Here is a 26,370-nt window from a genome sequence, read left to right on the forward strand (position 1 = left end):
TACATCCCTTTCCCTGCTTCATATGGTAATTAGTTCAAAAGCTCATAAGCGTGCATAGTGTGTTCCCTGAAATGGGTCAGTGGCCCCTTTCATGGGGAGGGGTCCCAAAATGAGGAAGTAAATGAAGTCCTCCTCATTCTGACCTTTGTACCTTATCAATGCAAATATGACAAATGAACCCTTGGTAGAACTCCCATTCCTGGTCTTCAAATGGTTTCAGAACAGAGAAGGCCTGCAATTGTCTTATGTTTCTAAAAGCTATTTACCAGTCTCTATATTCTTCATTATAAACCAGCTAACCAAACATTGTGCTGACAAGCAATCAATTATTCGTTAACTACTAACTCGTAAATACATCAAGGCCTACCCATTTATTTTAATTAACTCAAATAAAACTTATCACTAACTAAAATCTTAGCTCCTCTAAAATCTCTACATTCCTTAAACTTTATGTCTCACAGTGTGGTCTTCTCTCCATGAGCTTGCAGGTCCTGCCAGGACCCTGCTCCAGGGCAAGCTCTCCACAAGCTGCAACTTCTTCTTGGCCACATCCACTTGCTCTGGCATGGAGTCCTCAGGCAGCGTGGGCTTCTGCTCCACCACAGTCCTCCATGGGCTGCCCTAGGGGCACAGCTGCCTCACCAGGGCCTTCTCCAGGGGCTGCAGGGCAATCTCTGCTCCAGAGTCTGGAGCACCTCCTGCCCCTTCTCCTGCATTGATCTGGATGTCCGTGGGGCTGCTTCTCTCACTTGTTATTTTAATGTGTTTTCCTTTTTCTCAAATGCCTTCCCCAGAGGTACCACTGTCTTGGCTGCAGGGCTCAGCTGTGTTGTGTGGTGGGTCTGTTGGAGCCCCCTGGAATGGGCTGGAACTGGTCATGTCCAGCACAGGACAGCCCTGACCTCTCCTCACAGAGGCTGCCCTGCAGCCCTCTCTGGCAGCACCTCTGCACAACCACCAGATACACAGAACCCAGTCCTCAGCTGGGGTTCACAACAGGCAATGACATTTAATGGATGGGTAGAACAGTTTGATGGTGCTATTGAACTGCCAGGAGCTCCTTCACAGTGTCCCCTCAGCATCAACAGCTGGAGGGCACTTCTCCAGCCTCAGCTCTGCCCTCCTCCTTAGGAGGAGCTGGAATCAAATCAAAGAGTCCACTGAAGGGGCCTGGGGCTCTCCCTGACACTGCTGGAGGCCCCGAGCTTCTGGCTAGGCTGGGTCAGAGCTGCTAAATGCTTCTGCAATGTGGTTGGGTTTGGGAGAGCCCTGGCAGGTCATGTGGTAGAGACAAAACCAGTGAGCATTGTTGCAGTGAGAGATAATAAAGCCTTTCATGTGAGCAAGCACAGACCTTTCCACAGTCCTGTGGGAAAAAAAACAACCCAACCTCTAGCCAACCTATTCACACAGACCTAGGCTTGCTTAATGCAAAATATTTTCTCTACAATCATCCCCTGATATCCCCCCCATCTCCAGATTTTAAAGAAAGAAAAGTAGCAATGCTCCATGGAAAATCTGAGTCAGCCGTACCTGTCTAATGCATTTTCTCTCTGGGGAAAATGAAATCATTTCAGCATTGCTTGAAGGGGCAAACGTCTGCTGCTGGAGACAAGCCAAGGATTTGAGCTTTGTACAGGGCTGCCAAGCTACAAGCCTCTTCATCCACAGCTACTACTACAACTTGCTCAGTCATTGCTCCCCTCCTTTGGGAGTGGTGAGGTTTTAGGGAGCAGTTAACTGTGCTCTACTTAAGACATGATAAAGTGAAGGCAAGAAAGAAAGTAAACAGGAAACTGTTCATATTGCCTCATTTCTTCCCTTCCCCTCTGCCCAATTCTGCAAAATGAAACCCAAGAACAACTCTAGTTTTATTATTTACTAGTAAATACTAGATAAAAGAAATAAAAGCATTTCTAAAAAGCCTTAATTATCCTTTTATTAGAACTGTGAGATTTTCTTGTGGAAAATAGTGCAAGATCACTTGGTATCTAATGGGTTAAATGCTTTTTTTTGAGGGTGGAAAAATTATTTCAGCTGAGAGGATAGTTCCAAGCTATGCTTTTGTAACTTCCCTGCAACTGCAAATAAAAACAATTTTAAAAAAGTTTTAAAAGGTAGACTAGTGATTTCTCAAATAAGCACTTAAGTTCAAAGACTTTGTTGGAAACTTAGATGGATTTTGGAAAGGAGCTTAAAGAGTTGGAAGAGAACAGCAATGTTGAGCTGATTTGCTGTTATTTTAGCTCTATAGTGGAGCTAGGGGGAATATAGCTAGAACATGATGAATTATCAGAAAAAGGGAAAGCTTTACAGATGTTCAAGAAATTCTGCCTTAAAACCAAAGGCAGCACATTGGCCCAGCTGTAGATATCCTGAATCAGCTCTAGCTGAAACTGAAATGCTACCAAGAGGAAAACCTATCACTCTGAGCCAAGGCAACTCCAGCAGACTGAGAAACTTCACATTTTCAAGAGCAACATGGAAAGAAGAGAAGTGGGAGAGTAAAATCTCTCTGAAGAGTACAAGGAACCCTTGGCCACATTTCAACATACCAATGCCATACTTCAGATACACTGACCCACAGGAGAGAAATTGTGGTGCCAGCACACTGAGTGGGCTGTCCACATGTTGTGGCCTGGTGTTAACAGGGATAAATAGCCTCACCTCAACCTCCAACAGCATAGCACCTAAAGGTAACTGGTTAAAATCTCAATGATATGCATTTTGATGCTTGACGACTTCCCTTGTTAACTAAAAAAGTAGCATCTACCCCAACCATACTGGAATACTGGGCATCCAGGAATATTGGGCATACAGGATGCACAATGAGGGGTAAAACTAGACTGTATTGACTTTGCAATGTTTGACCTCCATTTTGCACAGACAGGTCTCTCTGTGCCTTCATTAGTCACCTGTCTCTGATGTTTTTTGGTGTCAATGCCCTCCTTGAGAAAAAATGCATTTCTGAAGTGTTTAGAGACAGCAGTACTGTAGCTGAAATCACAGGACTTCTGACCTAAAACCCCTCACAATCATCCCTAAGTGGAGATGGAGATTATCTGTGCAGTGCTTTTATTTTGTATTTCTGAACAGTTTGACCTGACATTCAGCAAAATTAAGGCTTTTGAGAAGCAATAGGGAATGTTGTAGGCAGCAAGCTGTCATATTTGAAAGGTAACATATTGCACTTCAAAGTTATAAAGTTATTGTGAACTGTCTTGATTTGTCTGAAATGCACGTATTGATATAAGAACCATAAATAGCCACCAAATCAGAAAAAGTCTGAAGGAAAACCACCACAATTTGCCCTTGGCTAACATAAAATCATACATTAAAAAATTAAAAATGCCTTTCAGTTTACTGAAGTATCACTTTTGCAACTGCCTTGCAAGGAAGGAAATGCATCTGGGGATCTCAGGATCTGGAGCTCCTTGATGACTGAGGATTCAAGAAAGAATTTCTCATGAGCCTTTGGGAGAACTGCTAGCTTAGCCAATATCAATTACATGCACAATCACGTGGATGTTCTTGCCAGCTATATTTCTTTGAAGATGTGCCAGTACAGGCAGTACTAAAGGGGCACATCAGGTTTTTAGTCTTCTATGACTGTTAAGTCTTGCTAGCTCTGGTAATATTTTCCATGAAAATTGTTAGTCATCATTTGTAAACCTGTGAGTCATTAGGCAAGTACATCACATTTACATCAAAATTTTGCATGCCCACATGCTGTGTGGATGTCAATGGGAGCTGTAGCCAGCTGTATTGATTGTGTGTACTGCAGGTAGAATTGACTTTAGCATTTAAGTATGGCACTGAGAAAGGAAACAGAAAATCACAACTTCTGTCTAATTTAGGAATACCGCTGTTCTTCCAAATCTCTGCAGGGTCTGTGGCACTCACTCATGTACAGTGCATTTACACCACCCGTTGTTCAACTCTTATTCAAGAATGAAATGCACAAAACTGAGCACTATCTCTTCTGTTCTGTGAGGGACCCTCTGCAACCCTGCACATTCACCTTCAGACCTGAAAAATCAATATCTGAAGTGCTGTGGAAGTGTTCTGGAAGTCCAGAAAGGGGTCAAGCTGACCCTAATAGAGCAGTTCATATGGAAGAACCAAGTCCCTGAAAGAGCAGATGGCTTTGGTTCAAGATTGAGATGCAGATTTCCTTGCTGAGGCCCACATGTGCATATAGATGTGAAAGTGAGAAAGCAGTATCAGGATTCCTTCTCTCTGACATCAATTTTGAACAATTTAATTTCCCATCTTGCAGACTGTTTGGTGTGAGAATTTCTGGTAGCCTGTAAGGGTTGTAGGTGGGAAGTGGGTTGTGTAAATGTCCTCTCATAACTTTTAAATTAGTTAGATGATATCAACAATTCCAAACTAAAAAAACCCAACCACTTACCTTAAATAAAATTCTGAGAGCTGTCACTTTCCCATCTACATCCCTATCTCTTACACTCCCTGTGGTATTACAGAAGGAAAGTAAATTAGATAAAAGCTAAACATGAGCCAACTGTCTGACTCAGCCACTGAACCACATGTTGTAAGGATTCAGAGGAAGAATTCTCTCTTGTACCAAAAAAAAGAGAGGCTTTATTAGTTTCTACAGGTTTCCAAAAATGAGACAGCTTGATCTGGAACTGATCTGAAACTCATGCAAGGGCCTCAGCAAAATTACAGAAACAACCAGAAAAGCAATTTAGAAAACTTGCTTTCCTAAAACTGCAGACTTATAGAAAATCACTTTCCATGCCTTTCACCAGAAATATTATTAGCTAGTAAAACTTTCAGAGCACCAGTAATTATGAGTACTGCTTGGTGAACCCAACCATCTGGTTACAGGATAAATAAGCCATTGCAGAAATAAGATTTCTGTGGTCAAGAAAACCCTAAAACAAACCTGGTTAAACAGAGGCTCATTGAATATTTCCTAGTGATTCCTCTCTTTCTTCGTTTAGCTTCATTTTCCGCTGTTTCTCAAAGGTCTCATGAACAAAGAATTTCATTATAAAATTACCCAGGATCATGGCAAAATATCAGTTAGAGCCCAAATGAAGACCAAACTATGTAAATATTATAGTTAGCCTCATAAGCACTGAGTGGCTGCCTGCCTGGGTGGTGAAATCCCATACACATAGTAAATCTTTTGTTTATCTTACAGAAATGAAATGTAGGAGGAATAGAAGGCCCTTTGGAATTACATGCTATAAAACCCAGAAAAAATTCATTGGAATACAAATTTTTATTGGTTGCTATGTTTACATACACTAGAGGCCAGAAGAGGACAAATGCCTTAGCAATTCAAATGTAGTCTGGTCTCTTGTTTTTCATACAATACTACAAAGGCAACACATCACTCACCCTTCTTTAAAAAAGCCCTTTTCCCTCTAAAGGTCTACCCTGAAAGGGAGAAGTTCTTCTTCCCTAGTTTTATTTCAAGTAAATGGCATACAACTGCTGAATGGCCTATACAGAATGGAAGCTTTTTCTTCTGGGGTATTTCTCCCCTTGTGCTGTGAAATCAAGGTTTATTATTCCCTCAAAGGTGGTAACTTCAGCATGTTGCAGAATTGGTGGGAAGGTGCAGGGTGAATCATCCTTTCAGGATTTTCCCCAGAATGGTCATGTTTAAGGAGCCCTTATACCCCAACTGAAGTAAGACAATTTCCCTTTCTTCTTACGAGAACAGAGCCTGATAATTCCTACTCCACTATGGAAAACTATGAATCTCCCTACTTAACTCCTTCAACACTCTAAGGAGTAGTTTAATTGTGAAATAGTAGCGTGTGGGGGATTTGAGTTCAAGAGAGATTTTGAAAGAATAATTAGAGATATTATCTTAAAATAAGTTTGTGAATTAGTGAATAAGGGGTGAAAAATAAAGTAATTGTCTGGCAGTATAAACTGAAATTATCATAATAGGTGAATAAAAAGTGGGAGTTGATTTCTTCATATCAAATAGGAGAAAATAGAGAAGTTAGTTTGGAAACAAAAAGAAGCAATCACCAGTGCAGTAATCACAAAGAAAAGCCAGTGAAATCTTCAAAGGGTGAAAAAACTCCTTGGGTCTGAAGGGGTAAAAATGTATTTCTGAAGCCCTGGCAAAAAAAAAAAAAAAAACATATGCCCCTCACATTCTGTTGATTTAGTCATTTTCACAAGAGCCTGGCTGCTCCTCCAGAGGCAGTGGCAGCCTGGGTTCCAGGGGGGCTGGCACAGGCACACAGAGGTCCCCAAAGCAGTGAGCATCCTCCCGTGGGGGTCAGGACTGGGAACACACAGCTGTGGGTGCCAGATCACACTGTTCAGACAGCTGAACTCACAATTATTCCTGCACATGGACACCCAGGTTTCTAGTCACATACTGGGTCACTCTAATTAACCACTCTGTGTTCTCCTAAAAGAGTATCTGATACAAAGCTCATTATATTGCAATGTGTTCTTACCATCATGGCCAGCAGTTATCCTTCCTTTTCTTCTGGGCTGGTCTTCCCCAGCTGGTCTCCAAGAGTTTTTACCAGACCCTGCACATAGTTTTGCTCTTTGGGAACTCTGGGCTGTTTCCTTATAGTCTTCATCACACTGAGCCCTATGGGATACAGGAAGCAAAATTCTTAGGGATGTTTTTGAGTGGACATAGTCAGACTAAGTAACTCTAGCAATAGTCACCCTACTGAACATCTTCATTTATCAATATACCACTTAGAGGCTTCCTATTTCGCCTTAACTGCAGAGCCTCTCATCATGACACCTTTGGCCTAAAGGCTTAATTAATCTTAAAACCACAAACTAGGAAGTTGTTCAACACTCAAATAGGAAATAAAATAGGCATGATTTTTTATTTGTGATCAAGTTAGTGTCTGTCATTAAGTTAATTCAAAATACCACATAAAGTACGGTTTCAATTTTGTAATTATTATTTTAATTAATCCTAATATTTCTCTATATTTGGAAATGTAACTGACTGAAATATTCTCTTTCTAGTAATCAGACATGGGGAAGAGAATAAAAGTGACACAGCTTCAAAGGAGAGGTTGATTTTTCAAGCATGAAATGCAATTTAGAAAAGATGTCTCAAGAAGAAATATTGCATCTGTAGCATGCAACTAGCACTATAGCTTGTCAGGATTTATGAAGAAAACAACTTTATTTGATATGTCTGAATTTGGAGCTGTGCTGCTGTTGGCTTTCCTCTGAAGGACTTTGAATCAGAAAAGCAGGAGAAGGAGAGAATTTGCTACATCCTACCAGCCTTTTGCTGGAGAAGCTCTGTGAAAAACCCTTCACCCTTCATTTCTGGCATGAACCTTAGGAGACAGCAAGAAAAAGCAGAGCCTTTGGGAACACTCAGTGTTATTTTTGCTCTCTTGTGCTGGCAGGCAGCTGTGCCCAGAAGAGCAATGTCACTGCTTGCTCTACAGCTACTGTATAAACTTTATTTGCTGTTAATGTATAACAGTGTGTTCACTGTGTAAGCCTGTTCAAACAATATAAAGACAGCACAAAAAGCAATAAAGGTCAGATGAATGTGATGGGGTCCTTCTGAAAGTGCCATGGATACCATTAGGTTTTAGTAGCTAAGGACATTAAACTCACATTAGTGATCTGTGTCATAGATTAACTCACTCATTTAATTAATTCATGCCCAGCTGAAGCTCATTAGGGCAATGACAATCTACTCTGCACAAAGAAGCTCTTCTTTATCCAGCTAAGAAGGCAGATGACATTTTCACTACCATGAAGATGATTTTTAAGCTAAACTTTTAAAGAAAGCAATAAAGCAAATGAGCACAAATTGTAGAAAGGTGTAGTATTTTTGGGAAGGTCTAATTCCCATCATTAGTAGATAACTAGGGTATCTACTTCTTTGGTACCCAAATGGCTTCCACAGACTTCAGCTGGTCAGAACAGAGGCATTCCTGTGGTATGAAAAAGATCCAGCAAGTCTCATATCAGAAACCTGAAGGGAGAATCAGGAAACTCAAAAGCAAATCTGCAGCTTCCTATGAATGGGCATCCTACCTCTGGCTGGTTTGGGGCCAGAGTGCAGAGGTCTGAGGGGCATGAAAGAATTTCTGCCAATGTGGAAAATTATGATCAGGGCCTTTTCTGTGAAGGTGACTGAGAAGTGGGGAGGAAAAGGAGGGGTGGAGGGAAGATGGAAATGTTTAAGGGATAAAGATGCTTTGCCATCTCTGGGCCCATTTAACCCTTCCCAGGAAGACCATCTGACATCAGGTAAGGGAGAAGAGAGTTTCTTCCCCTGGGAAATCTTCCTAAGGTTTCTGCTGCAGCTAAAGACTCCTGCCACAGTGCAGCTGTCACCCACTGCCTATCTGCCTGAAGTCACACACACAGATGCTCCCACTGCTCTTCTTAATACTTCCTCATTGGGTTCAGAGCCACCAGCTAAATCAATCTTCCTTCTGACCACATCTCCCAGCTCCTTTCTTATACCCAGCTCAGAAGTGTCCATCCTAAAGCCCCATCCTCTTCAGGATGAAAAAGAAAAGCTGCTTAGCAATAATTGCATTTTTTCTGGAAGAATGATGTACACAAATATTCACTTTCCACTCTCAATTTATTCATCATATATCGTCTGAATTTCAGATCACAAGCTGAGAAGAAATGAGAGCATATGGCATTCCTGGCTGTATATAAACTCATGATGCATAGAGGGCACTACCAAGACAAAAGTCTTGACAGACCCCATGATTGTTGCATGGGGACACTACTGGTAGCTGCTTCCTCTACTGTTGCTATCTGAACACCTCTAGGTAGCTTCCCATTTTGTGCAACTCCACAAAACCCTTCTCCTGCAGGAATAGCTATCTGCATTTGACCCAGAGTCCTTTACAGTCACTTTTGCCTAAAGAAGCTCCTATTCCCAACACCTGTGGAGTAGTGTGCTGACTGGTCAAAACATGGAATATCTAGATAGTTGATCTGCAAATATTAAAGAATAGAGAGAAAATAGAAAAGAACAGAGGGAACCCTCACTGGCATCACAACAAGTCAGAACAAACACATGGAAATTCCTGATGGAGTTCAAGGTGAAAAGGTTGACTTCGTGATATTCTCAATACTTGTAAATAACGCTAGAATGTTGCACTTGCAATTATTCCTTACATCTTGTGATTCTGGTGAGGAATAGAGTCCAGGTGAGCAAACAACACCTACAGGAGAAAGAGGGGTTTGTAGATGACAGGTGAGAAGGTTGCCAGGTAAGAAGGCTCAAGGGGTCCAACATGCTTTTACTACACTGGCAAGGCAGCACTGCATGAATTACAGTTCCACTGGTCCTTCCCTTTCTCTTTGCTCACAACCAACTGTAGGAGCACTACCAGCTGATTATTGCCAGGGATGAGAGGGAACTATAAAAAAGTGTTATGTTTCATGTCTAAGGGCAAAAAAGGATATAAATTATGTGCTTTAGATACCTACAGGTTCAACACTGCAGTCCATCATCTACAGGCCATCTCTGGTTTCTTGTTGGCTTTCTCCCATTTCAGTTTTACTGGAAATTTCCCTTCTTGATCCTAACCAGAAACACAGCCTTCTTCCTGCACTGTTTTTTTCCAAATGTGAATTTAATTTATTGAGCAAACAACTGCACATTTCACGTTAGTAGATCACCTGCCTCTGCTTATATTGCCTGTCCAAAAGACATGGGGCCTCCTCTGTCTGATTGAGGTGATTGATTTCCATCTCGTAGCTGGGACCAGCTGCTCTCTCACACCCATCAATATTGTTCTCCTTAAACACACCCGAAGATAATGGAAAAACCCCAAAATGCAAATGGGTTTTGTAAGAACGCTACTAAAAATATTTCATAGCAATTGATTACTACAATATTACATGCATCAATTGTGTCAGCTATTCCTTGTACTTCCATGGCATTCAGGAGTTTCAGTCCCCAGAAGCAGGACTCAGCTCTGCTGAAGTGAGTGTGCGTGGGATGGGAGCCTTTCCCCTTGGAGGCAGGCTGGTGCCTGTACACAGTCCTCCACACCCTTCCCTAATTCCCACTGGTCTCATCCCCAGATCTGCTCCTGAGAGAATGAAATGCCATGCCAGAGCAGTTCTAACAACTAGTTTCAGATTTGCCCTCTGGATGAAAAACATTGTCAGAAAACCACTTTTCATTTTCTGAGTAAATGAGCTGAAAGTTTCTCCAAGAGATCAGCAGGTTTTGCCTGACCCCAGCTGAAAAGCAGCAAATTACTGAGCTGAGGGAAGTATTGTAAGAGTCAGACAACATTTTAAAGAAGCTTCTAAAATACTGTTCCAGTTCAGAAACTATCCAAATTAAATGCTTTAGTTTTTCATCTAAAAAGTATTTGGGAAGAAACTATTCAGCAGATTCAGCAAAAGCTTCAGAAGTTGCTCTGGGCAACCTGACACAACATGTCTGGATGAAGATGAGTTTTGACAGGAATATTTCACCCTGTCAAGAGTCTCTTCCCTCTTCACCATGCAGCTGACCTTCCCCCAGCTAGAAATTCTCTTGGCTTTTGTGAAAAAAGAAACACAGGCAATATCTACTTTATTTGCTGTTCCTCAGGAATGATTATCTGTCCCTGATCTGGTTAATGTTTATGATAGAGTCTGGGTTTATAACACTGTTCAACAGCTGAAAGAATATGAAGACAGGACAGACTCTGTACTTTGGAGATATTTGACTAGAGCAGGAATAAATATCTCCAAAAAACAGCCATATTTAGAAACAGCTACTGAGCATCAGATCTTTCACAAACTGAAACCTTCAGAGCCCCAAAACCCTGGCTTTTCCTTTTAGCTTGCCATCTCCCGTCACCTCCATGGCCACCATCTCCCAAAAGCCATGTGAGTTTCTGAGGAGTAATAAAGAAGGTAGAAGTAAAAATAAAACTAGAACCATACAAGTCTTCTCATTATAAGCAAAGCAAGACCAGCAATGAAACTTGGCATGAAAATACATTTTCACTGTGTAAGAGATATTTCAAGTCATTTTTCTTCATCAAAAGACACAGGGTAACTCCTGTCTGTTAATATCAGATTTGCCCAGGTTGGGTTGGATGTATCTGTGTATGCCCAGGTTACTTGTGGTGATGGTCAAGACTTGCTGGGTGTGTTTGCCACATGTCCATGATCACCATCATATAAATAGTTGCAAAGTATACTCAATGTCAGCTAAAAACTGAGCTAAATCAGTGCTGAATTTGCACAACTGTCTGTTTAAGTATTAGAAAATGCAGAAATTATTGTGGCACTGCAAACACATCTCAAGACTCTCTGCACAGATATCTTTATATTTTCCTTTGAGGAAAAGCACCTTGTTGAAAAAAAATGCTGGATATTGCTTCTTTCAAGTATAAGAATATCTGTGCTTGGAAGTAACACTGAGGCCTCAGAGTTTTACCTCTGGAGAAATATCATATCAAATCACTGTCAGTGGAGCAGGACTCCACCAGTCCCATCCTTCACCAAAAAGCAGAGCACTGCCACCTTCATCCTGGCATTTCCTAACTGCAGGAGTTTGCAGTTAATGTGTCCCCCTGAGGGGCCTGGCATGTGACAGCCCTGACAAGAATTCCAGGTTTTATCACCCGCAGTGTCCCATTTCTGCCTAATAATCACTACATATGGTAGATGAGACCAAAAATTGAGATTCTGGGGGTAAGAGAAGACAGTGCAAATGCTGGAGCAATCAGCGTAACATACAAGAGATGGCAGACTTATGGAGTTTAAAATCAGGCTAAATAATGAGCTAGTTTTCCATCTGTTGGGTATTTGTGTGTCTCCAATTTCTGTAAATCTCCAATTTCCTAGACATTTCAGAGAAACCTAAAGGTATCTGAGCAGAGGTGATGGGCTTTTGAAGGAGAGATTTGAAAGCAGAAATCATTTCCACAGGACATAAACAGAAGCTGATGACCCCTGAGCAGCTTCTAGAGTTTAAATCTCTTATGAATCACATCTCAGGGCAAGAGATGTGCAGACATTTTAAACCTGCAGAAACCCAGGACCTTCCTTGGTGAAAGAAGGAACCATTACTAAAATAAAGATCTAACACTGAGTATGTTCAGATCACATAGTTTTAGAGCACAGAACAACGGGATCACTGAATCTTCCTCTTTGCTATGGTTCTCCACAGAGAGCAATTGCAAACAGACACAGAGAGGAAGGAGATTTGTCCACATGAAAGGTAAAGAACTTTCAACATTCATTCTGGCTCAAGAAAGAAGAACATAAATCTACTCAATACTAAATGCATATGTGCAAGACAAATGAGTGTGTACTTGAACATTTTCCAAACTGTGTTCTCCTGTGCTAAAGGATTTAATCAGAGATAGCTCTCCCCACTGTAATCACACAAATTCATCTTGGGAGATGCTTTAGCTTGTTCTAAGAGAAGACACCAAACAATCAGACTTGTTGAGACACTTGCAGTTATGCTTTTTGCACCCTTAGAAAGTAAATGGAATTAAATCCTAACTTCTTGAGCACCTCCACTAAGGACACATCTGAAAACTTACCATCTTAACAGACATATGTGAAAGAAAATGGCTATAACAAATATTTCTTTCATATCAACATTTTAAAGTAGCCCTTTCAAGCTCACCTGCTCCAAGGTTCACCAGTTTCCATCTCTCCACCTCGTAGGCTACAGAAAGTGTATCATTAGCAGGCCTGAATTACAGGCAGGACTAGGGAAATCAAGGCAGCTACATGGATTCCTGCTGAGATTCAGCCAGGACTGGGAAGTGTCAAAGTCTCTGAGGAGAAGAGCACAGTCCTGTGCAGTGCTGCACATCTGAGCACAGGCAGCACCATGGAGGGGTGTGAGCCACCTGCCATGGCCATGGCGTGCTGGAGCACGGCAGATGGGCCAGCAGATCTGTTTGTTCTCAGTGTGCACTTTGTGTGCCTTGCTCTGGCAGAGCCTATGCCTGGGCAGCCAGGAGGGAGCCTGCCTGCTTCCCTTGTGCTGGCTCTGCTGGGGCATGCCTGAGGACCAGGGAAATGACACCTTGCAAAGAGCTGAGTGTTTCATGGAAAAGCCTCCGGACTCATGTGGTGAGAAGCAGAGAGGAGTTTCCCTGCAGGATGAAATGCAAACCTGCAGGACAAGTGGAGACAGGGACTCTTGAGACCATGGTTTCACAGTCATTTCTTGTTACAAAAGCAGAATGATTTATGTTGGAAGGCACCTCCAATATTGGAAGGTCATCCAATCCCACCACCTGCTCACAGCAGCACCAGCCTGGAATCTAGCTCAGGTTGCTCAGGGCCATGTCCAGCAGGTTTTGGATGTCTTCAAGGACAGCAGTTTCACAGCCTCACACTGAGAAATGTCCTTGTATTTCACCTCCCTGTGAACACTCCTTTCCTTAGATCTCATTGGTGTCCCATGCCTTGCTCACTACCATTGAGCACCTCTGGCTCCACCTGCTCTCTAGCATAGCCCATTATGTGGGAGAGGACAGCAAGTGCAGTCTCTCCCTTAGCCTTCCCTTCTCCAGGCTGGAAAAGACCTGTTCCTCCAGCCTCTCCCCACTTTTCCTGGGCTCCAGCCCCCAGAGCCCATCAGCCATCCTGGAGAGATGGCACAGATGCAGGGGGATGAGACATCTCTGGCAGCAGCATCCTGTACTTTGGTCAGGTTAAAGCAACTGCGCACCCCAGCCTAAGAGAAGGAATCAGACTCCAAGCTGCATTTTGGAAGTGATAGAACATAACTCTCCTCAGGACCCAGAAGGTCTTGACTGCATTGCAGAAAGGAACTGATGGCTGGCAGTAAGGGAAGGGACTCACTGCAGGAGCTCAGGGGACAGTACCACATGTGCCTTCCCTCACTGGAGCTGGAATTCTTGTCTGAGCAAGACATTCCCCCTTGGAGTAAGCCCAGACCTACTCTGTGGGGGCAAGACCAATGCACAGCATGAAAGCAAAGAAGAAGGAATTTGAAGGTGAAGGTCTGCTGTATTCTCACTTGGAAGCACTGGAGAAGGCACTTGACACAATTGCACCTGACCTGTACTGGCACCAGTTCCAGCAGGTCACTACTGACCTGTTTCATGTAACCACTGAGAGTGCCTCCCCTCCTGAAACACAGAGCTCCACAAATTAAACCCAGCCTGGCAGGGCAGAGTGGGATGCAGCTTTCACCAGCTCCACACAGACATTACTCTCAGAACTCTCATAGGAGGGACTCTGTGCTCTCTGTACTCCAGAGGGCATCAGCAGAACAGCAACAACCCATTGTGTTTTTAAATGGCTTTTAAAGAAATTAGTCAAATATTTTAAAAATATGAAAGTGTTTCTCTACTAGAGAAGCAAGATACAGTTATTCTAATTTACATAATTAATTCTTTTTGGACTACAGTCAACCTGATTTCAAGGGAATTCACACTGGATGACTCCAGTTAATGTTGTCAATTCACTAAAAAAATGATACAGTATTATTAAGATATAATAATAATAATAATAATAATAATAATAATAATAATAATAATAATAATAATAATAATAATAATAATAATAATAATAATACTTTAAAAAGTCCAGAGTAACTTACGGTTAATAATAAGACACCTAATATTGCAGACCAAGAGGACCAAATTGAAGGATTGCTGTCTTTCAGAATGCCACAGCAGCGCCTGTATAATCTTACTGCCTGCATAAAAAGAGAGCTACAAGTTCCTATGCAACATATTGTGATATCAAATATTGAAAGAGGGTGTCAGCAAATTTCAGGATGGCTTACATGGCTGGATGAAACTGTTATATAGATGAGGAAAAAGAAAACAGATATTACATTGGATATTACATTGGAGATTGATATAGATTAGATTTTATTTACTTCATTTTCCATCTTGCACTCCCACGCAAATTTCAGCAGATGAATGGCGAATGGCACTTCCAATTGCAAGAATAAATTGCTCTTAAATAAAGTCATATTAAGTTGATTTGGTTTTCCTTCTTTTTTTTTTTTTGGTAACTTTACTCATAGCTGAACTTTTGTGCTCTCATTTTTCTCTCAGTGTGTTACTCATCTTCAGTCTGAATATGTTTTAGGTAGCTTCTGTAAGCTGAGAAGCTATTGTTCATTTGTTTACAGAAAAACAGGCTACATGTGCCTAGCTGCTTTTTTCATTCTGTAAACAATTCAAACACATTTGCCAGCAGTCTGGATCAAAACTTCTATTGAACTATTGTGCTTATCTTTGCACAGGTAAGAGATAGGAAAGGAAGCCAGGAAGGAAAGGATTGGCAGAAGCTCCAAGAGCTCTAAATGCACAGAACCTTCCATGCTGTACCTACTGGTAGTTTCCCATGTGTAGGCATACAGGCTGAGAAAGAGAGGAGAAGAAATGCTTCCATACATTGCTAACCCCTGAGGAATGGCCCAGAGGAAAATCCTTCCAAAATATTTATCCTGTAATTGTAAAGCTTTTCTTTCTGAAAGATTCCTTCTTTAACATGCACTACAAGAAAAGGCATTTTCTTTACAAGAAGGACATTGAGGTGCTTCAGTGTGTCCAGAGAAAGGCAACAGAGCTGGTGAAGGGTCTGGAGCACAAGTTTTAGGAGGAGCAGCTGGAGGAGCTAGGGTTATTTATGCTGGGGAAAAGGAGGCTCAGGAAAGATCTAATCACACTCCAGAACCACCTGAAAGGAAGTTGCATCAAGGTGGGTGTTGTTCTCTTCCCTCAAGTAACAAGTGACAGAAAAACAGGAAATGGCCTCAAGTTGTACTAGGACACATTCAGATTGGATATTCAAAAAAATTTCTTCACCAAAAGGATTATGAACACTGGAACAGGCTGCCCAGGGAAGTGGTGGCATTACCATCCTTGAGGTATTTAACAGACATGTAGATCTGGTCCTTAACTACAAGGTTTAGTATGGAGTTCTCCATGCTGGGTTAATGGTTGGACTGGATGGTCTTGGATTTATTTACCAACCTCAATGATTCCATGTTGTATAGCACCTTTCCTCCTTGAATCCCCTACCTCCCAAGGGGATGATCCTCCTGGCTGGAAGGTGTTCACTGGGGCACTGACCTGTGAGTTTTCCAAGCCCTCAGTCATACCCACATCAGCACAGCCCCTGTGGCTGCTGCAGGAGCACACCCTCACATGGAGTCATGTATAACACGGGTGGCCTGACCATAGGGTCCAGCTCTGTGTGAGAGCAGGCTTTGCCCTTCCCTGTCTGCCTTTTGGCAGTGCCTGCACTTTGTGCCAGCCCCCACTGTGAGTACAAGGCAACAGCTTGTCCTTCAATCCATTGCTGCATGAGGCACCAGGTGACACCACTGTGGCTGAGGTGTGCTGAGTGCCACGGGGTCCTGGATGCACATCTCTGCCACCATCCTGCCATCCCTACAGCAACCCCCAGACACTACAAACATCAGTGCTGCAGCTTTAACTTTAAAAGGGATGTCCCCAGAAATTGGCCCCTATTAATGGCAATGTAGGTAATTAAGAAATAGTGTACCATTTAAGACAAATATGCCAAATAAAAACTATTAAAAGTCTGGTATAGAGGAAGCAAAATACCTCATTGAAAAATACTAAATTGAGATCTGGCTGCAGCATGCATCCACAGCTGTCTTTTCCTTAGGCTCATGTCTAGTATTAGGTATATGTTTCATTTCACTGACTTCAGTTACTTCTACTGTATGAACTCATGCAGTTTACAGAAGTTAATGATGCATGTGAAGCATTTCCCAGAGTGAGTAGCTAGATTCCCATTAGGAGGATGTGTAGAAATGCAGGCAATTCTTAGGACCGTTCTAAGAAAAGGCCAGGTCTGGCCATGCATATACAGCAAAAATCAGGTGCCTGCCCAGAAAAATTGTCTTCAGTGTTTACTCGGCACCATTCCTAAAGTAATAACACTTGTCTGTCCTGGTTAATGTTTTCTAGAGGACGTTTTGCTTTCATAATGCTATTCAACTGTATAAATAAGAGAGGGAGCTACAGAGTAGTCCTGGTGAAGACAGCAGGATCCTACGGAGCTGCTGTAAGTAGTGATTTTTTTTTTTTTTTTGCTTCCTATAGAGATTTTAAAAGTGTCTCCTCTTGTTGAAGGCAATCCATTTTAAATCTTTTCTAGGGTTGTATCTTATACTGAAATCTGTTCTATATAATGAGGTTTTTATTGTGGCACCTGGATATAAAGGACATAGGCATCACAACTGAGGGAATGAGTTGCCCACACATTGTCAGGTCATTGGAGGAAGGATTGAGAATCTAAAGGCAGAGCGGAGTGTCTTGTCAGAAAGCAAGGGGGTCTCTGGAGCCAAGAAATCCTAAAAGGGGGACTTTCCCTGATGTACCTCCTGCTAGAAATAGGCCCTGATTCATTAAAAGTCTGAAGATGGGTGCTTAGAACTTTTTTTAATGTATTGGTGCTTATTTTTAAGTAATCCTGGTGATTTTTATACTGAAGGTCTACAAGAAATACCATTGCTTAGGGAATGGTGTATCTAATGTCTACTTCTATTTTAGATTCAGGTAATCATCAGGCCCATTGAGAGGGAAGTGGAGAAATTGGTGATTTTCACATGTTCAGAAGATCACAGGGAGGTCAACATTTTAATGAGCCAGAAACCAGCCTGTGGTTAGGTGTACACGGGAATGTAGAAACTGAGAACCTGGTCTGATCTGTTCTCGCAGAGAGAAGAGAATCCCCTCTATCCTTACCACAGCACTCATTCTTTTTTGTCTACTTTTTTTATTCTCTTGGAGTCAGTGATGCTTCATCCTTGAGTGTGTGCAGTGACTCTGGTTCAACAGCAAACACTCATGGTGGCCTGGTAGAAGAGTGAGAGCTCATGTTCACCTGTTTCCAGGTAAAAGGAGTCTTGGAGGTGAGTGGTGCCACTTTCTGGGTGAGTTCTCCAATGCTAAGCTGGCTCACAGATGATAGAAAAAACACAAAACAGCCCTGGGAATGAACAGTCACATGCATTTCTAAAGGATTATGTAAACTAGGCAACTAGGTTTCTACATTTCTGCTGCAAAAGGAATTACTTTTAATGAAATATTCATAGTGGTTGGATTCTCTGCACAGTCCAATGGCCTTGGCTTGTGTTTGCAATCTCCTCAGAGCCTCAGGCATAGAGGTATCAAAACGCTGAAAAACAAGAGAAGTGAATGTCTAGATGATCATCTGGAACAGGCCCTGAACCTGTTCAAGTGCATATGATTAAATAAGCAGAGCTTTCTGGCCAGCCAGGAAGGCACAGGTGAGTTTGTGGTGCTTCCTTGAATAGGTGGCCCTGGACCTATGAAGCTTCAACACCTCAGAAGCCTGGCCAGGTTTCTGAGGTCATGGTCTCACACACAGATCTGGCTAGTCAAGTCTTTCTTTTGTGATTTTTTTTTTTTTTTTTTTTTTTTTTTGTGTGTGCTTGGGTGATTATTTTTACAAGTCTCTAAATAGCTGATATTTAGTTCAGCAGACACCACTGGTGGTTGTGGTGCTGTGACTTGATGTGTCTGGTGCCCCCACAGTGCTTTCGGGAAACAAATTTCTCAGATTTCCTTCTTCAGAAACAATCAGGAGGGAAGCAGCACCATCTGGTGAGCAAACAGCTTTTCTATTTATGCCTTCATACGTTTTTGAGTAGGGCAGATATTCATGTTGCCTGAAATTAGATTATCAGTGAGGACCCCTTATGGGAGTAGTATGGGATGAATATTCATTTCCTGGAATATTACATGGCACGCTAAAGGCAGAAAGCTGTCTCCAGAACCTCTTCAATCATAGAGAAAGAAATCAGCCCTAAAATGGACAAAATACCTATATCCATAAAGAAGCAAGTTCTGTCAGTCAGAAAACTCAGTCCAGCCCACTCCCAGGTTTTCTGGTGGAATTATTCTAAGGTAACTTTAGCTATTCCCAGTGTTCTCCATTCTCTTTCTGAGTTGCATGGTAGGGCATATTGTGCTAGGGAAGAAGTAATATATTCAGCAAATGTTATCACCAAGTCTATTACAGATAAATTGCTGCAAACACTGTCTTCCAAGTGCTGGTATGCTCTTATATCATTGTCCGGTTTGACTGAAAGCTCTTCTTTAAAGACACCTATTCTTGAACACCACAAATAAACTGTCACTGTGTAACACACACAGAGAAAAGAGGTAGAGGTTAACGTGTTTCCTTCCAGGCTATTCAACAAGTCAGTCTAGATTTGGAACTAGAACTGAAGTGCTTTTCACTCCTACTGCCATGTTGATGGATAAACTGGGGTTTTTTTCCTGGAAATTATAAAAGTAAAGGTCTTAAAGAGCTTGCTGCAAACTTAACTCCTCCTGTCTGGAAATTTCCTAAAGGCTTTACAGCACAGGTTCTCAGCCCTTTGCTTTTTAATAAATCATTAGCAACTATGCTCCATAGGAAAATCCATCAGTCTTTAAGACCACATGAGAATCTGCATCTTCAGTTTCCTGCTGAAATGGTGTATTGTCAATTTGTCAGTGGTTGATCACTTGCTAACCCAGAAGCCACAATAACATGAAATGAAATAGTAAGTATCAAATATGAAATAACAATCCACAATTCATATTCTGAAGGTTGAGAGGGTGCAAATCTTATTATAAAAGTACCTTTAGGTTTCAAAACAGGGACTAATGAAGAGGACCACTTGTATCTTGAAAGCTTTAACAACAAAAAAAGACCTCTACAAAACACAGCTGCTAAGTCTTTCATAATCTTATGCCTTTAAAACAAACCATTATCAAGATTTTTTGTGAGGTCTGACTCATGAGTCTTGACTGTTTGTGATTGGCCAGTACTGAGTAACAGATGGATGATTCAGATTGTATTTAATTATCTGCGAATTCAGAACTGTAATAAAATGAAATTAATTCCATGAAAGTACATAAATTAACCACAAAATGTGAACATGTTGTAACTACATAGAGAAAAAAATATCAGGATAAGGAAAATTATCTTCAGAAAACTGTAATTAATATTTTACAGAATCCTTACAGCAAAACCATTCTATATTCTTTCACCATAATTTTGAGGTCAAGCCAGTTAAAATCCCTTTCTGCTTTGCATTCCAAATAAATAGAACTGGCATTTTGAGGCATATAGAAAAGCCAAACTATCAGGTGTCATATTTTGTAATAAATATTAAATGTGATGAGATAGAGAACAGGTGGCAACTTATGTTTAAAATGAAATGTTTCTCTTTTTTGGTATTCGTGTTCTTCTTAATAAATTATGACTGCAGCTGAGTAAATAGTTCATAGTAAATAATTTATCCACAGGCAGCTTCTGACTCAGCCTGCTGAGTATGTGGAAATAGATTAGGCTTAGCTCTGATGCTTTTGTTTGGGAGTTGATTTGTCTTCAAAGTCTGACTAATACACTGGCTCACTGATAATAGTTCTTAAAACTCAGAACTGGAGCTCTTGTGTTGAGATACAACTATCTAGATACATCAAGAATTATTTCAATGTCAAAATCAGAAGAGATCAAACTATAACTTAAAACTACTGTGTACAGTAATTGAAAATGTAGCTACCAAGAACCCAACCATTACAGTTCTTACACTTGTCAGTAATGCTGTTATTGCAAATAAGCCTGCTTTTTAAAATTACTTATAACAAACATGTAAATGTTTGAATATTTGATTATAGCTTGAAAATGTCTTGTTGTTCTCATGAGTCTATCTATAAGTGGATATTCAACTACAAATACAAATTGCTCCCTCTGATGATGTAGAGAAAGCAGGACCATAAGCATAGCACTTTTGATGAGGCTCTTGAGTCATGCCAGAGATGAAAGGTGCAATTGGTGTAATATGTCTCTCTGTGCACAATTTTAGCAAATCTGGCTCATTATCTCCTCAAACCCTGTGCAACTCTTGCACCATTTCTTTGCCCTAGATTCCTCCTCAGAAATGAGGCCTATTGGGACATTCACACCCCATTTCCAAGGTCTCTTTTTAAGCGCTTATAGAGTGCAGAGTGTCAGCTCTGCAATGAAACGTGGCTACCATAGCCAAGTGTAACACACTGATAAACGTTTCACCCTTTGACCAGTGGAGCAGCTGATAAAAATAAGGCCTTGTTCTTTGTTAATGGCATTGACTGCTTCTGCTGTGCTGAATATGAACCCACTCCAACAGTTTTGTGTAAGAGACAGCACGTTGTTTCAGGTTCTTATTTAAAACATTACATTTTTTCTATTCAGCAAAAAACTCACCTATTCCTTAGAGAGGTAAGTGTTTATATGTGGTTTGCTACTGAAGAACAGCCCCCATTATTTGTCCTTTCTTTAAATGGGACACCTTATCAACCTGACCAAAAGTTTATTTAAAGATCTCCTGCCTGCCGGTTTGCTCAGATTCTGTTTCCATGTAGCTACTGATTGCTGCTCACTTTGCATGAATTTCCTCTTTCTCCCCTAACTCACAGGATACCAGATTTCTTCTATGATGAAATTTTAAGGAGTTATTCAGACCATTAATGTCAAAAGCAGAGTTGCACCACAGCCTTTCAGCAATTAGCCAAGAGGTGTTTTGTGATGGGATATGCTCCATTCTCCAGCCTGCTGAGGGTGCTGTGTATTCAACTAATCCATGCTGAATTTTGTCTTTGCAGGTATTTAGGGTGGGGGTGGCAGAAAGAGACTTGGTGGAGACTTGCCAGGAGGCCTGGAAAAATTAAAAAAAAAATTCTGGCAAGAATTGGAGATCATGGAAACTGAGGACAAAATAAAGAGATAAGACTTTTTGATTCAGTGGTAATGAGAGAATAACTCTTTCTACTTAATTAATTATTTACCTCAGTAACATCATGTCCTTTTTTTTTTTCTGTAGGATTTTATTACAAGAACATGAAGACCACATTCTACCTAAGTCTGCTGCTGGCTGGGTTTCACACTGTTGCCCACAGTCAGCTCCCACCCAGTGACCACAATGGACATGACCCAAATGACCCTAAACACCACATACATCATGGAGGTGAAGCGATGGCTTGCCTCAGACTTGTGCCAAACAACGCTGACTTTGCATTCCAGTTTTTTAGGGAGGTTGCACAGGAGGCACCAAACAAGAACATTTTCTTCTCTCCTGTGAGCATCTCCACTGCCTTTGCAATGCTGGCCCTCGGGGCCAGATCAGCCACAAAGTCTCAGATCCTGGAAGGACTGGCCTTCAACCTTACAGAGATTCAGGAGAAGGAAATACATGAAGGCTTCCACAACCTAATCCACATGCTGAACCATCCTGAGGGTGGAGTCCAGCTCAACATGGGGAATGCCATCTTTGTAACAGAGAAGCTGAAACTCCTAAAAACGTTTTCAGATGATGCCAAGGCTCTGTATCAGCTGGATGCTTTTACAACTGACTTTAACAAACCCACAGAAGCTGAAAAGCAGATCAATGACTATATAGAGAAGAAAACACATGGGAAAATTACTAATTTGGTCAAGGACATGGACCCACAAACTGTAATGCTTCTGGCTAGCTTTGTTTTCTTTAAAGGTAAGTCTCCTCTAGGGTTCACATTCTCACTATTCATTCTTATCAACAAATCTAATGTCACCTACCTCAACTGAAAACTGATCTGGGGAAAATTTCCAATGCTCCTTGCTGAAGGCCAGAATGGCACAGTGGAGGTGATGGAGGGGTAACAGGAGGCAGGTAATGGGCAGGCAGCTGGAGGTCACACAGTCTTGTTTCTCTTTGTGACACTCCAGGAGCTCTGTTCCAAGCCACAGCCTTCCATGCAGCCTGAGCTGGTCTTCCTGGGTTTAACTGTAACTCCAATTGTCCCATATTCTTCTTATTTTCAGTGAAGGCACTTGGACTCATATATGATCTCATGCCTCTTTTTAAATTATGCATGATTCAGTAGCCTAATTTACTACATACTCCTTTTTTCCCCCTATCAGAGTCCTTTATACAGGCACACTAGCATCTATATATGGGAGAAGCTAGTGACAAATGGGGGGGAACATTTTAAGGAACAAAGCAGAAACAATGTGCATTTCTGATGTGGGTTAGATGTGCCCTTAAGCCCGACATAACACCAGTCAGATATGAGATTGTACAATATTTTATCTACAAATATGATTGAAGTCAATAGAAATTAATTGCATGCAGTATATGAGTACATAGATGATGTTTACAGAAAGCCCACATAGATCTCCTGAACAGAAAAGCCATGGTAGGTACAGAAAACCCCACCTAATTATTTCATTATTGGCATCTGAAACATAAATTTAAAGTGGAATACAATGCACTTTTTTGAACAGGTAAAAGATCCTTGCATTAATGTGATACACATTCTAAAGTGTCACATTTGAAAATTCAGTATTTAATGCATGGAGAAACGGGTGAATATTATTACTAGCTATAAAAAACTTAGACTATGATGAGATAAAACATTGGATACTCAGTTAAATTCTCCTTCTCTGCATCAGGCAGCTGGGAAAAGCCTTTCAAAGCAGAGCATACTGAAGAAAGGGAGTTCTTTGTGGATGCTGAAACAACTGTGAAAGTCCCTATGATGTACCAGATGGGCAGATTTGACTTCTACTTTGATGAGGAGCTGTCATGCACTGTGGTACGGCTGCATTATAATGGCAGTGCTACTGCATTTCTGGTTCTGCCTGCAAAAGGGGAAATGAAGAGTTTAGAGCAAACTCTGGACAAGGAAACCATCCAGAAATGGTCAGACCATCTCTTCCAGAGGTAATCTTCTGCCAGTCAGCTGTACTGGCACTTAATTTATAGTATTTTTTCTTTTTGGGGAATGCAAACACTGTGATTGTGGTGATTCTGGGAACTGAGCGGGTTATTTTTGGCTCATGTGCCCTAGTTGTAAAAATCTTGCAGCTGGTTGGTATTTAACTATTCTTTTGTTGGTGGATGAGTGACTTGCTGCTCTCCCAACCAGAGCAGAGACCATCCTATTCCTCTCTAAGGAATAGCAAGCATATATTGGTGTTTCTAAAATACTCCACGGACTGAAAGGAATGGTTGCAATTTTAAGTCAAATCTTCCATACTGAGATTTCAGCTAGTGTGTTTTTCCTCTCTTATGTCACTGGGACTCAGACATAAGTCTGAACCCTAAATAAAGCATAACTTATACAGTTTGTAGTAGTGCTTACAGGCATGATACGTCCTACACAATTATCTTGCAGCATTCAGTTGTTGTTAGAAATTAAGTGATTAATTGTGGATGTCCTGATTTTCTGGCATTTTGTTTTGAAACTATAAATATCTAACGAGATTCTGTTAGCTTCAACCATTGACACCAACATCAGCTAATGCATTTTACAACCTTGTTTGTCTGGCAGAGATCTTAGCAACAGTAGATGAGTAATAACAAGTTAATACATGCTTAATTTACCAAGCTCTGCCCTAATTCACAATTAATAAGGCTGTGCAGTTCACACCCATGTATCTCAGTGCATCATCACAGAAATACCAGCACAGTTAGTAAAAACATAATGGGTAGCAAACTAAATATGAGCTAATAACGTGATACCTCAAATATCAAAATTAGAATGTATCATTCTCAGCTGCAATATCAGAAAAATCCTTATCTAAATGAATTTGTGGTGCAAGGTCATTGAGGATGAATATAGGAAAAAGTTCTCCATGGGAGAAACTGTGAGAACCAAATGGCAATTTCTGTTTTACTGTTTTGTTGCAAAGCAGCAAAAGACTTGAGCTACCTAAAGGGTAATCACTGCTGTGGGTGACTGAGGACCCCTGAACAGGGCGTGAAAAGAAACCCAAGATAAATCACACTGAGCAGGAGCTGCCTGCAGACGGCTCACAGTCAAAGGCAAACTTGATCATGGTCAGCCCACAGGAGGAAGACAATTAGAGGACATGGAATCCAAATGTGCAGGCAGCAGGGAGCAGACCTTTCCTGGGGACATGCCAAATGCCCCAGTTATGCCAAAAATACTTATTTGATTTGAAATGCTGGGATTTGCCATGCTTCTCCCCAGGCAGACTTTGTCAGGACTTCTCTTCAGCTCTCCACCTTCCTGAGCATCATGGGCTATCCTTTGTCTCTGCATGTAAAGAGGGGCTCTTGCTACTGTTCTACTTAGCAGAGTGCTCTCAGATTTCCTGAAAAAAACACCAGATAAATACTGTTATGATTGCTATTTTTATTATTAAGTATGATAGTGCTTCTATCACCATGAGAAGCACCAGCAATTGAATTGCTGCTCACTGTACATTCAGGGTCCAAACCCCTGGGATTTGATGCTCATGGGAATTACACAGATTTCTCCTCATCCTTTATATTGCTGAAAAATCCTTCTCACCACGCTTTGTGTTTCTCTTCTACCTAACAGATCTATGAACCTCTATTTCCCCAAATTTTCTATTTCTGGGAGCTATGAAATAAGTAACACCCTTAGGAAGATGGGAATTGTGGATGTGTTCACCAACCAGGCAGATCTCTCTGGCATCACTGGCACCCCAGATCTGAAGGTTTCCAAAGTAAGTATTTTCCATTCATGCAGGAAAGTCCATCAGTGGTAGCATCCAGGAACACCAGGATGCTCCCAGATTCCCACCTTGCCTGCAGCTGGGTCATCCAGGCCTCAGCCTGCAAGCTACAAAAGGAGATTGGCCCTTGGTGACACTGGAGATCAGATTAGATTGCTGCATGTCTGTTTTTTGCCAAGAATAGTATTGGCCAAAATTTTTTTGGGACGTATCTGAAACATGAGAGGAGCATCAACTCCTGACTCCTCAAGGATAACCACCAATGCTCCCAGGCACAGCACAACCTGTCCTTCTCACCCTGGAGACTCAGTTTTGGAGGCACAGACACACAATTGCAGGTGGAGCTCTATCCTTCATCCAGTATTTTGGACTTTTAGGAGATTTCCATAGCCTCATCCTAACCCTCATTTAAGCAGCCATGACCACAACAATAGAGTCTTCTGCCTCTACTCAATTCTCAGTGGATCCCCCAAAGCAGAGCTGCTTTAAAAGGACTCTGATTAATTTCTCAAGAGGCTGTTGACTGCCCAGAGTGACTCTATTTTCTTTTTTCCTAGGTTGTCCACAAGGCTTCTCTGGATGTTGATGAGAAAGGTACTGAGGCAGCAGCAGCAACTGCTGTTGAAATAATGCCAATGTCTCTTCCTCCAACCATTGAATTCAGCCACCCCTTCCTCATGCTGATTTTTGACAGAGATACAAACAGTACACTCTTCATAGGAAAAATAGTTAACCCAACTAGTTGAAGTGACATATGAATTTTGTTTGCTACTACTAATTAAAGATGTGAAAATGCATGACATGATTTATTTCCATTTGTACCAGCTCATATATCGTTCTTTGTTAGTAACAGTTTTTATTTTACGT

The 26,370-nt window shown here is 41.4% G+C and overlaps 1 protein-coding gene and 1 long non-coding RNA gene across 7 annotated transcripts in view; one reads left to right on the top strand and one right to left on the bottom strand.

Annotated features, from left to right (window-relative positions):
• LOC134420176 (uncharacterized) overlaps positions 1 to 26,370 on the bottom strand; it is a 39,848-nt gene that overhangs the window by 11,077 nt on the left and 2,401 nt on the right. Inside the window, exon 2 of the long non-coding RNA XR_010028276.1 lies at positions 6,459 to 6,601. This is a non-coding gene — a long non-coding RNA (uncharacterized LOC134420176). The remainder of the gene's footprint in view (positions 1 to 6,458; positions 6,602 to 26,370) is intronic.
• Positions 16,966 to 26,300, top strand: LOC134420174 (alpha-1-antitrypsin-like). Of its 6 annotated transcripts, none has more exons than XM_063160047.1 (7): positions 16,966 to 17,025; positions 17,758 to 17,875; positions 18,470 to 18,590; positions 21,842 to 22,507; positions 23,449 to 23,719; positions 25,347 to 25,494; positions 26,061 to 26,300. In XM_063160047.1, exons 4-7 carry the CDS (start codon positions 21,859 to 21,861, stop codon positions 26,247 to 26,249), a joined length of 1,257 nt encoding a protein of 418 aa, XP_063016117.1. In that variant the 5' UTR covers positions 16,966 to 17,025; positions 17,758 to 17,875; positions 18,470 to 18,590; positions 21,842 to 21,858; the 3' UTR covers positions 26,250 to 26,300. The 6 variants fall into 6 exon arrangements, with proteins under 6 accessions (XP_063016117.1, XP_063016114.1, XP_063016115.1 ...); XM_063160044.1 differs by lacking the exon at positions 18,470 to 18,590 and adding an exon at positions 21,438 to 21,623; XM_063160045.1 differs by lacking the exon at positions 18,470 to 18,590.

This window comes from Melospiza melodia, chromosome 6 (assembly GCF_035770615.1).
Source record: "Melospiza melodia melodia isolate bMelMel2 chromosome 6, bMelMel2.pri, whole genome shotgun sequence".
NCBI classification, from domain to species: domain Eukaryota; kingdom Metazoa; phylum Chordata; class Aves; order Passeriformes; family Passerellidae; genus Melospiza; species Melospiza melodia.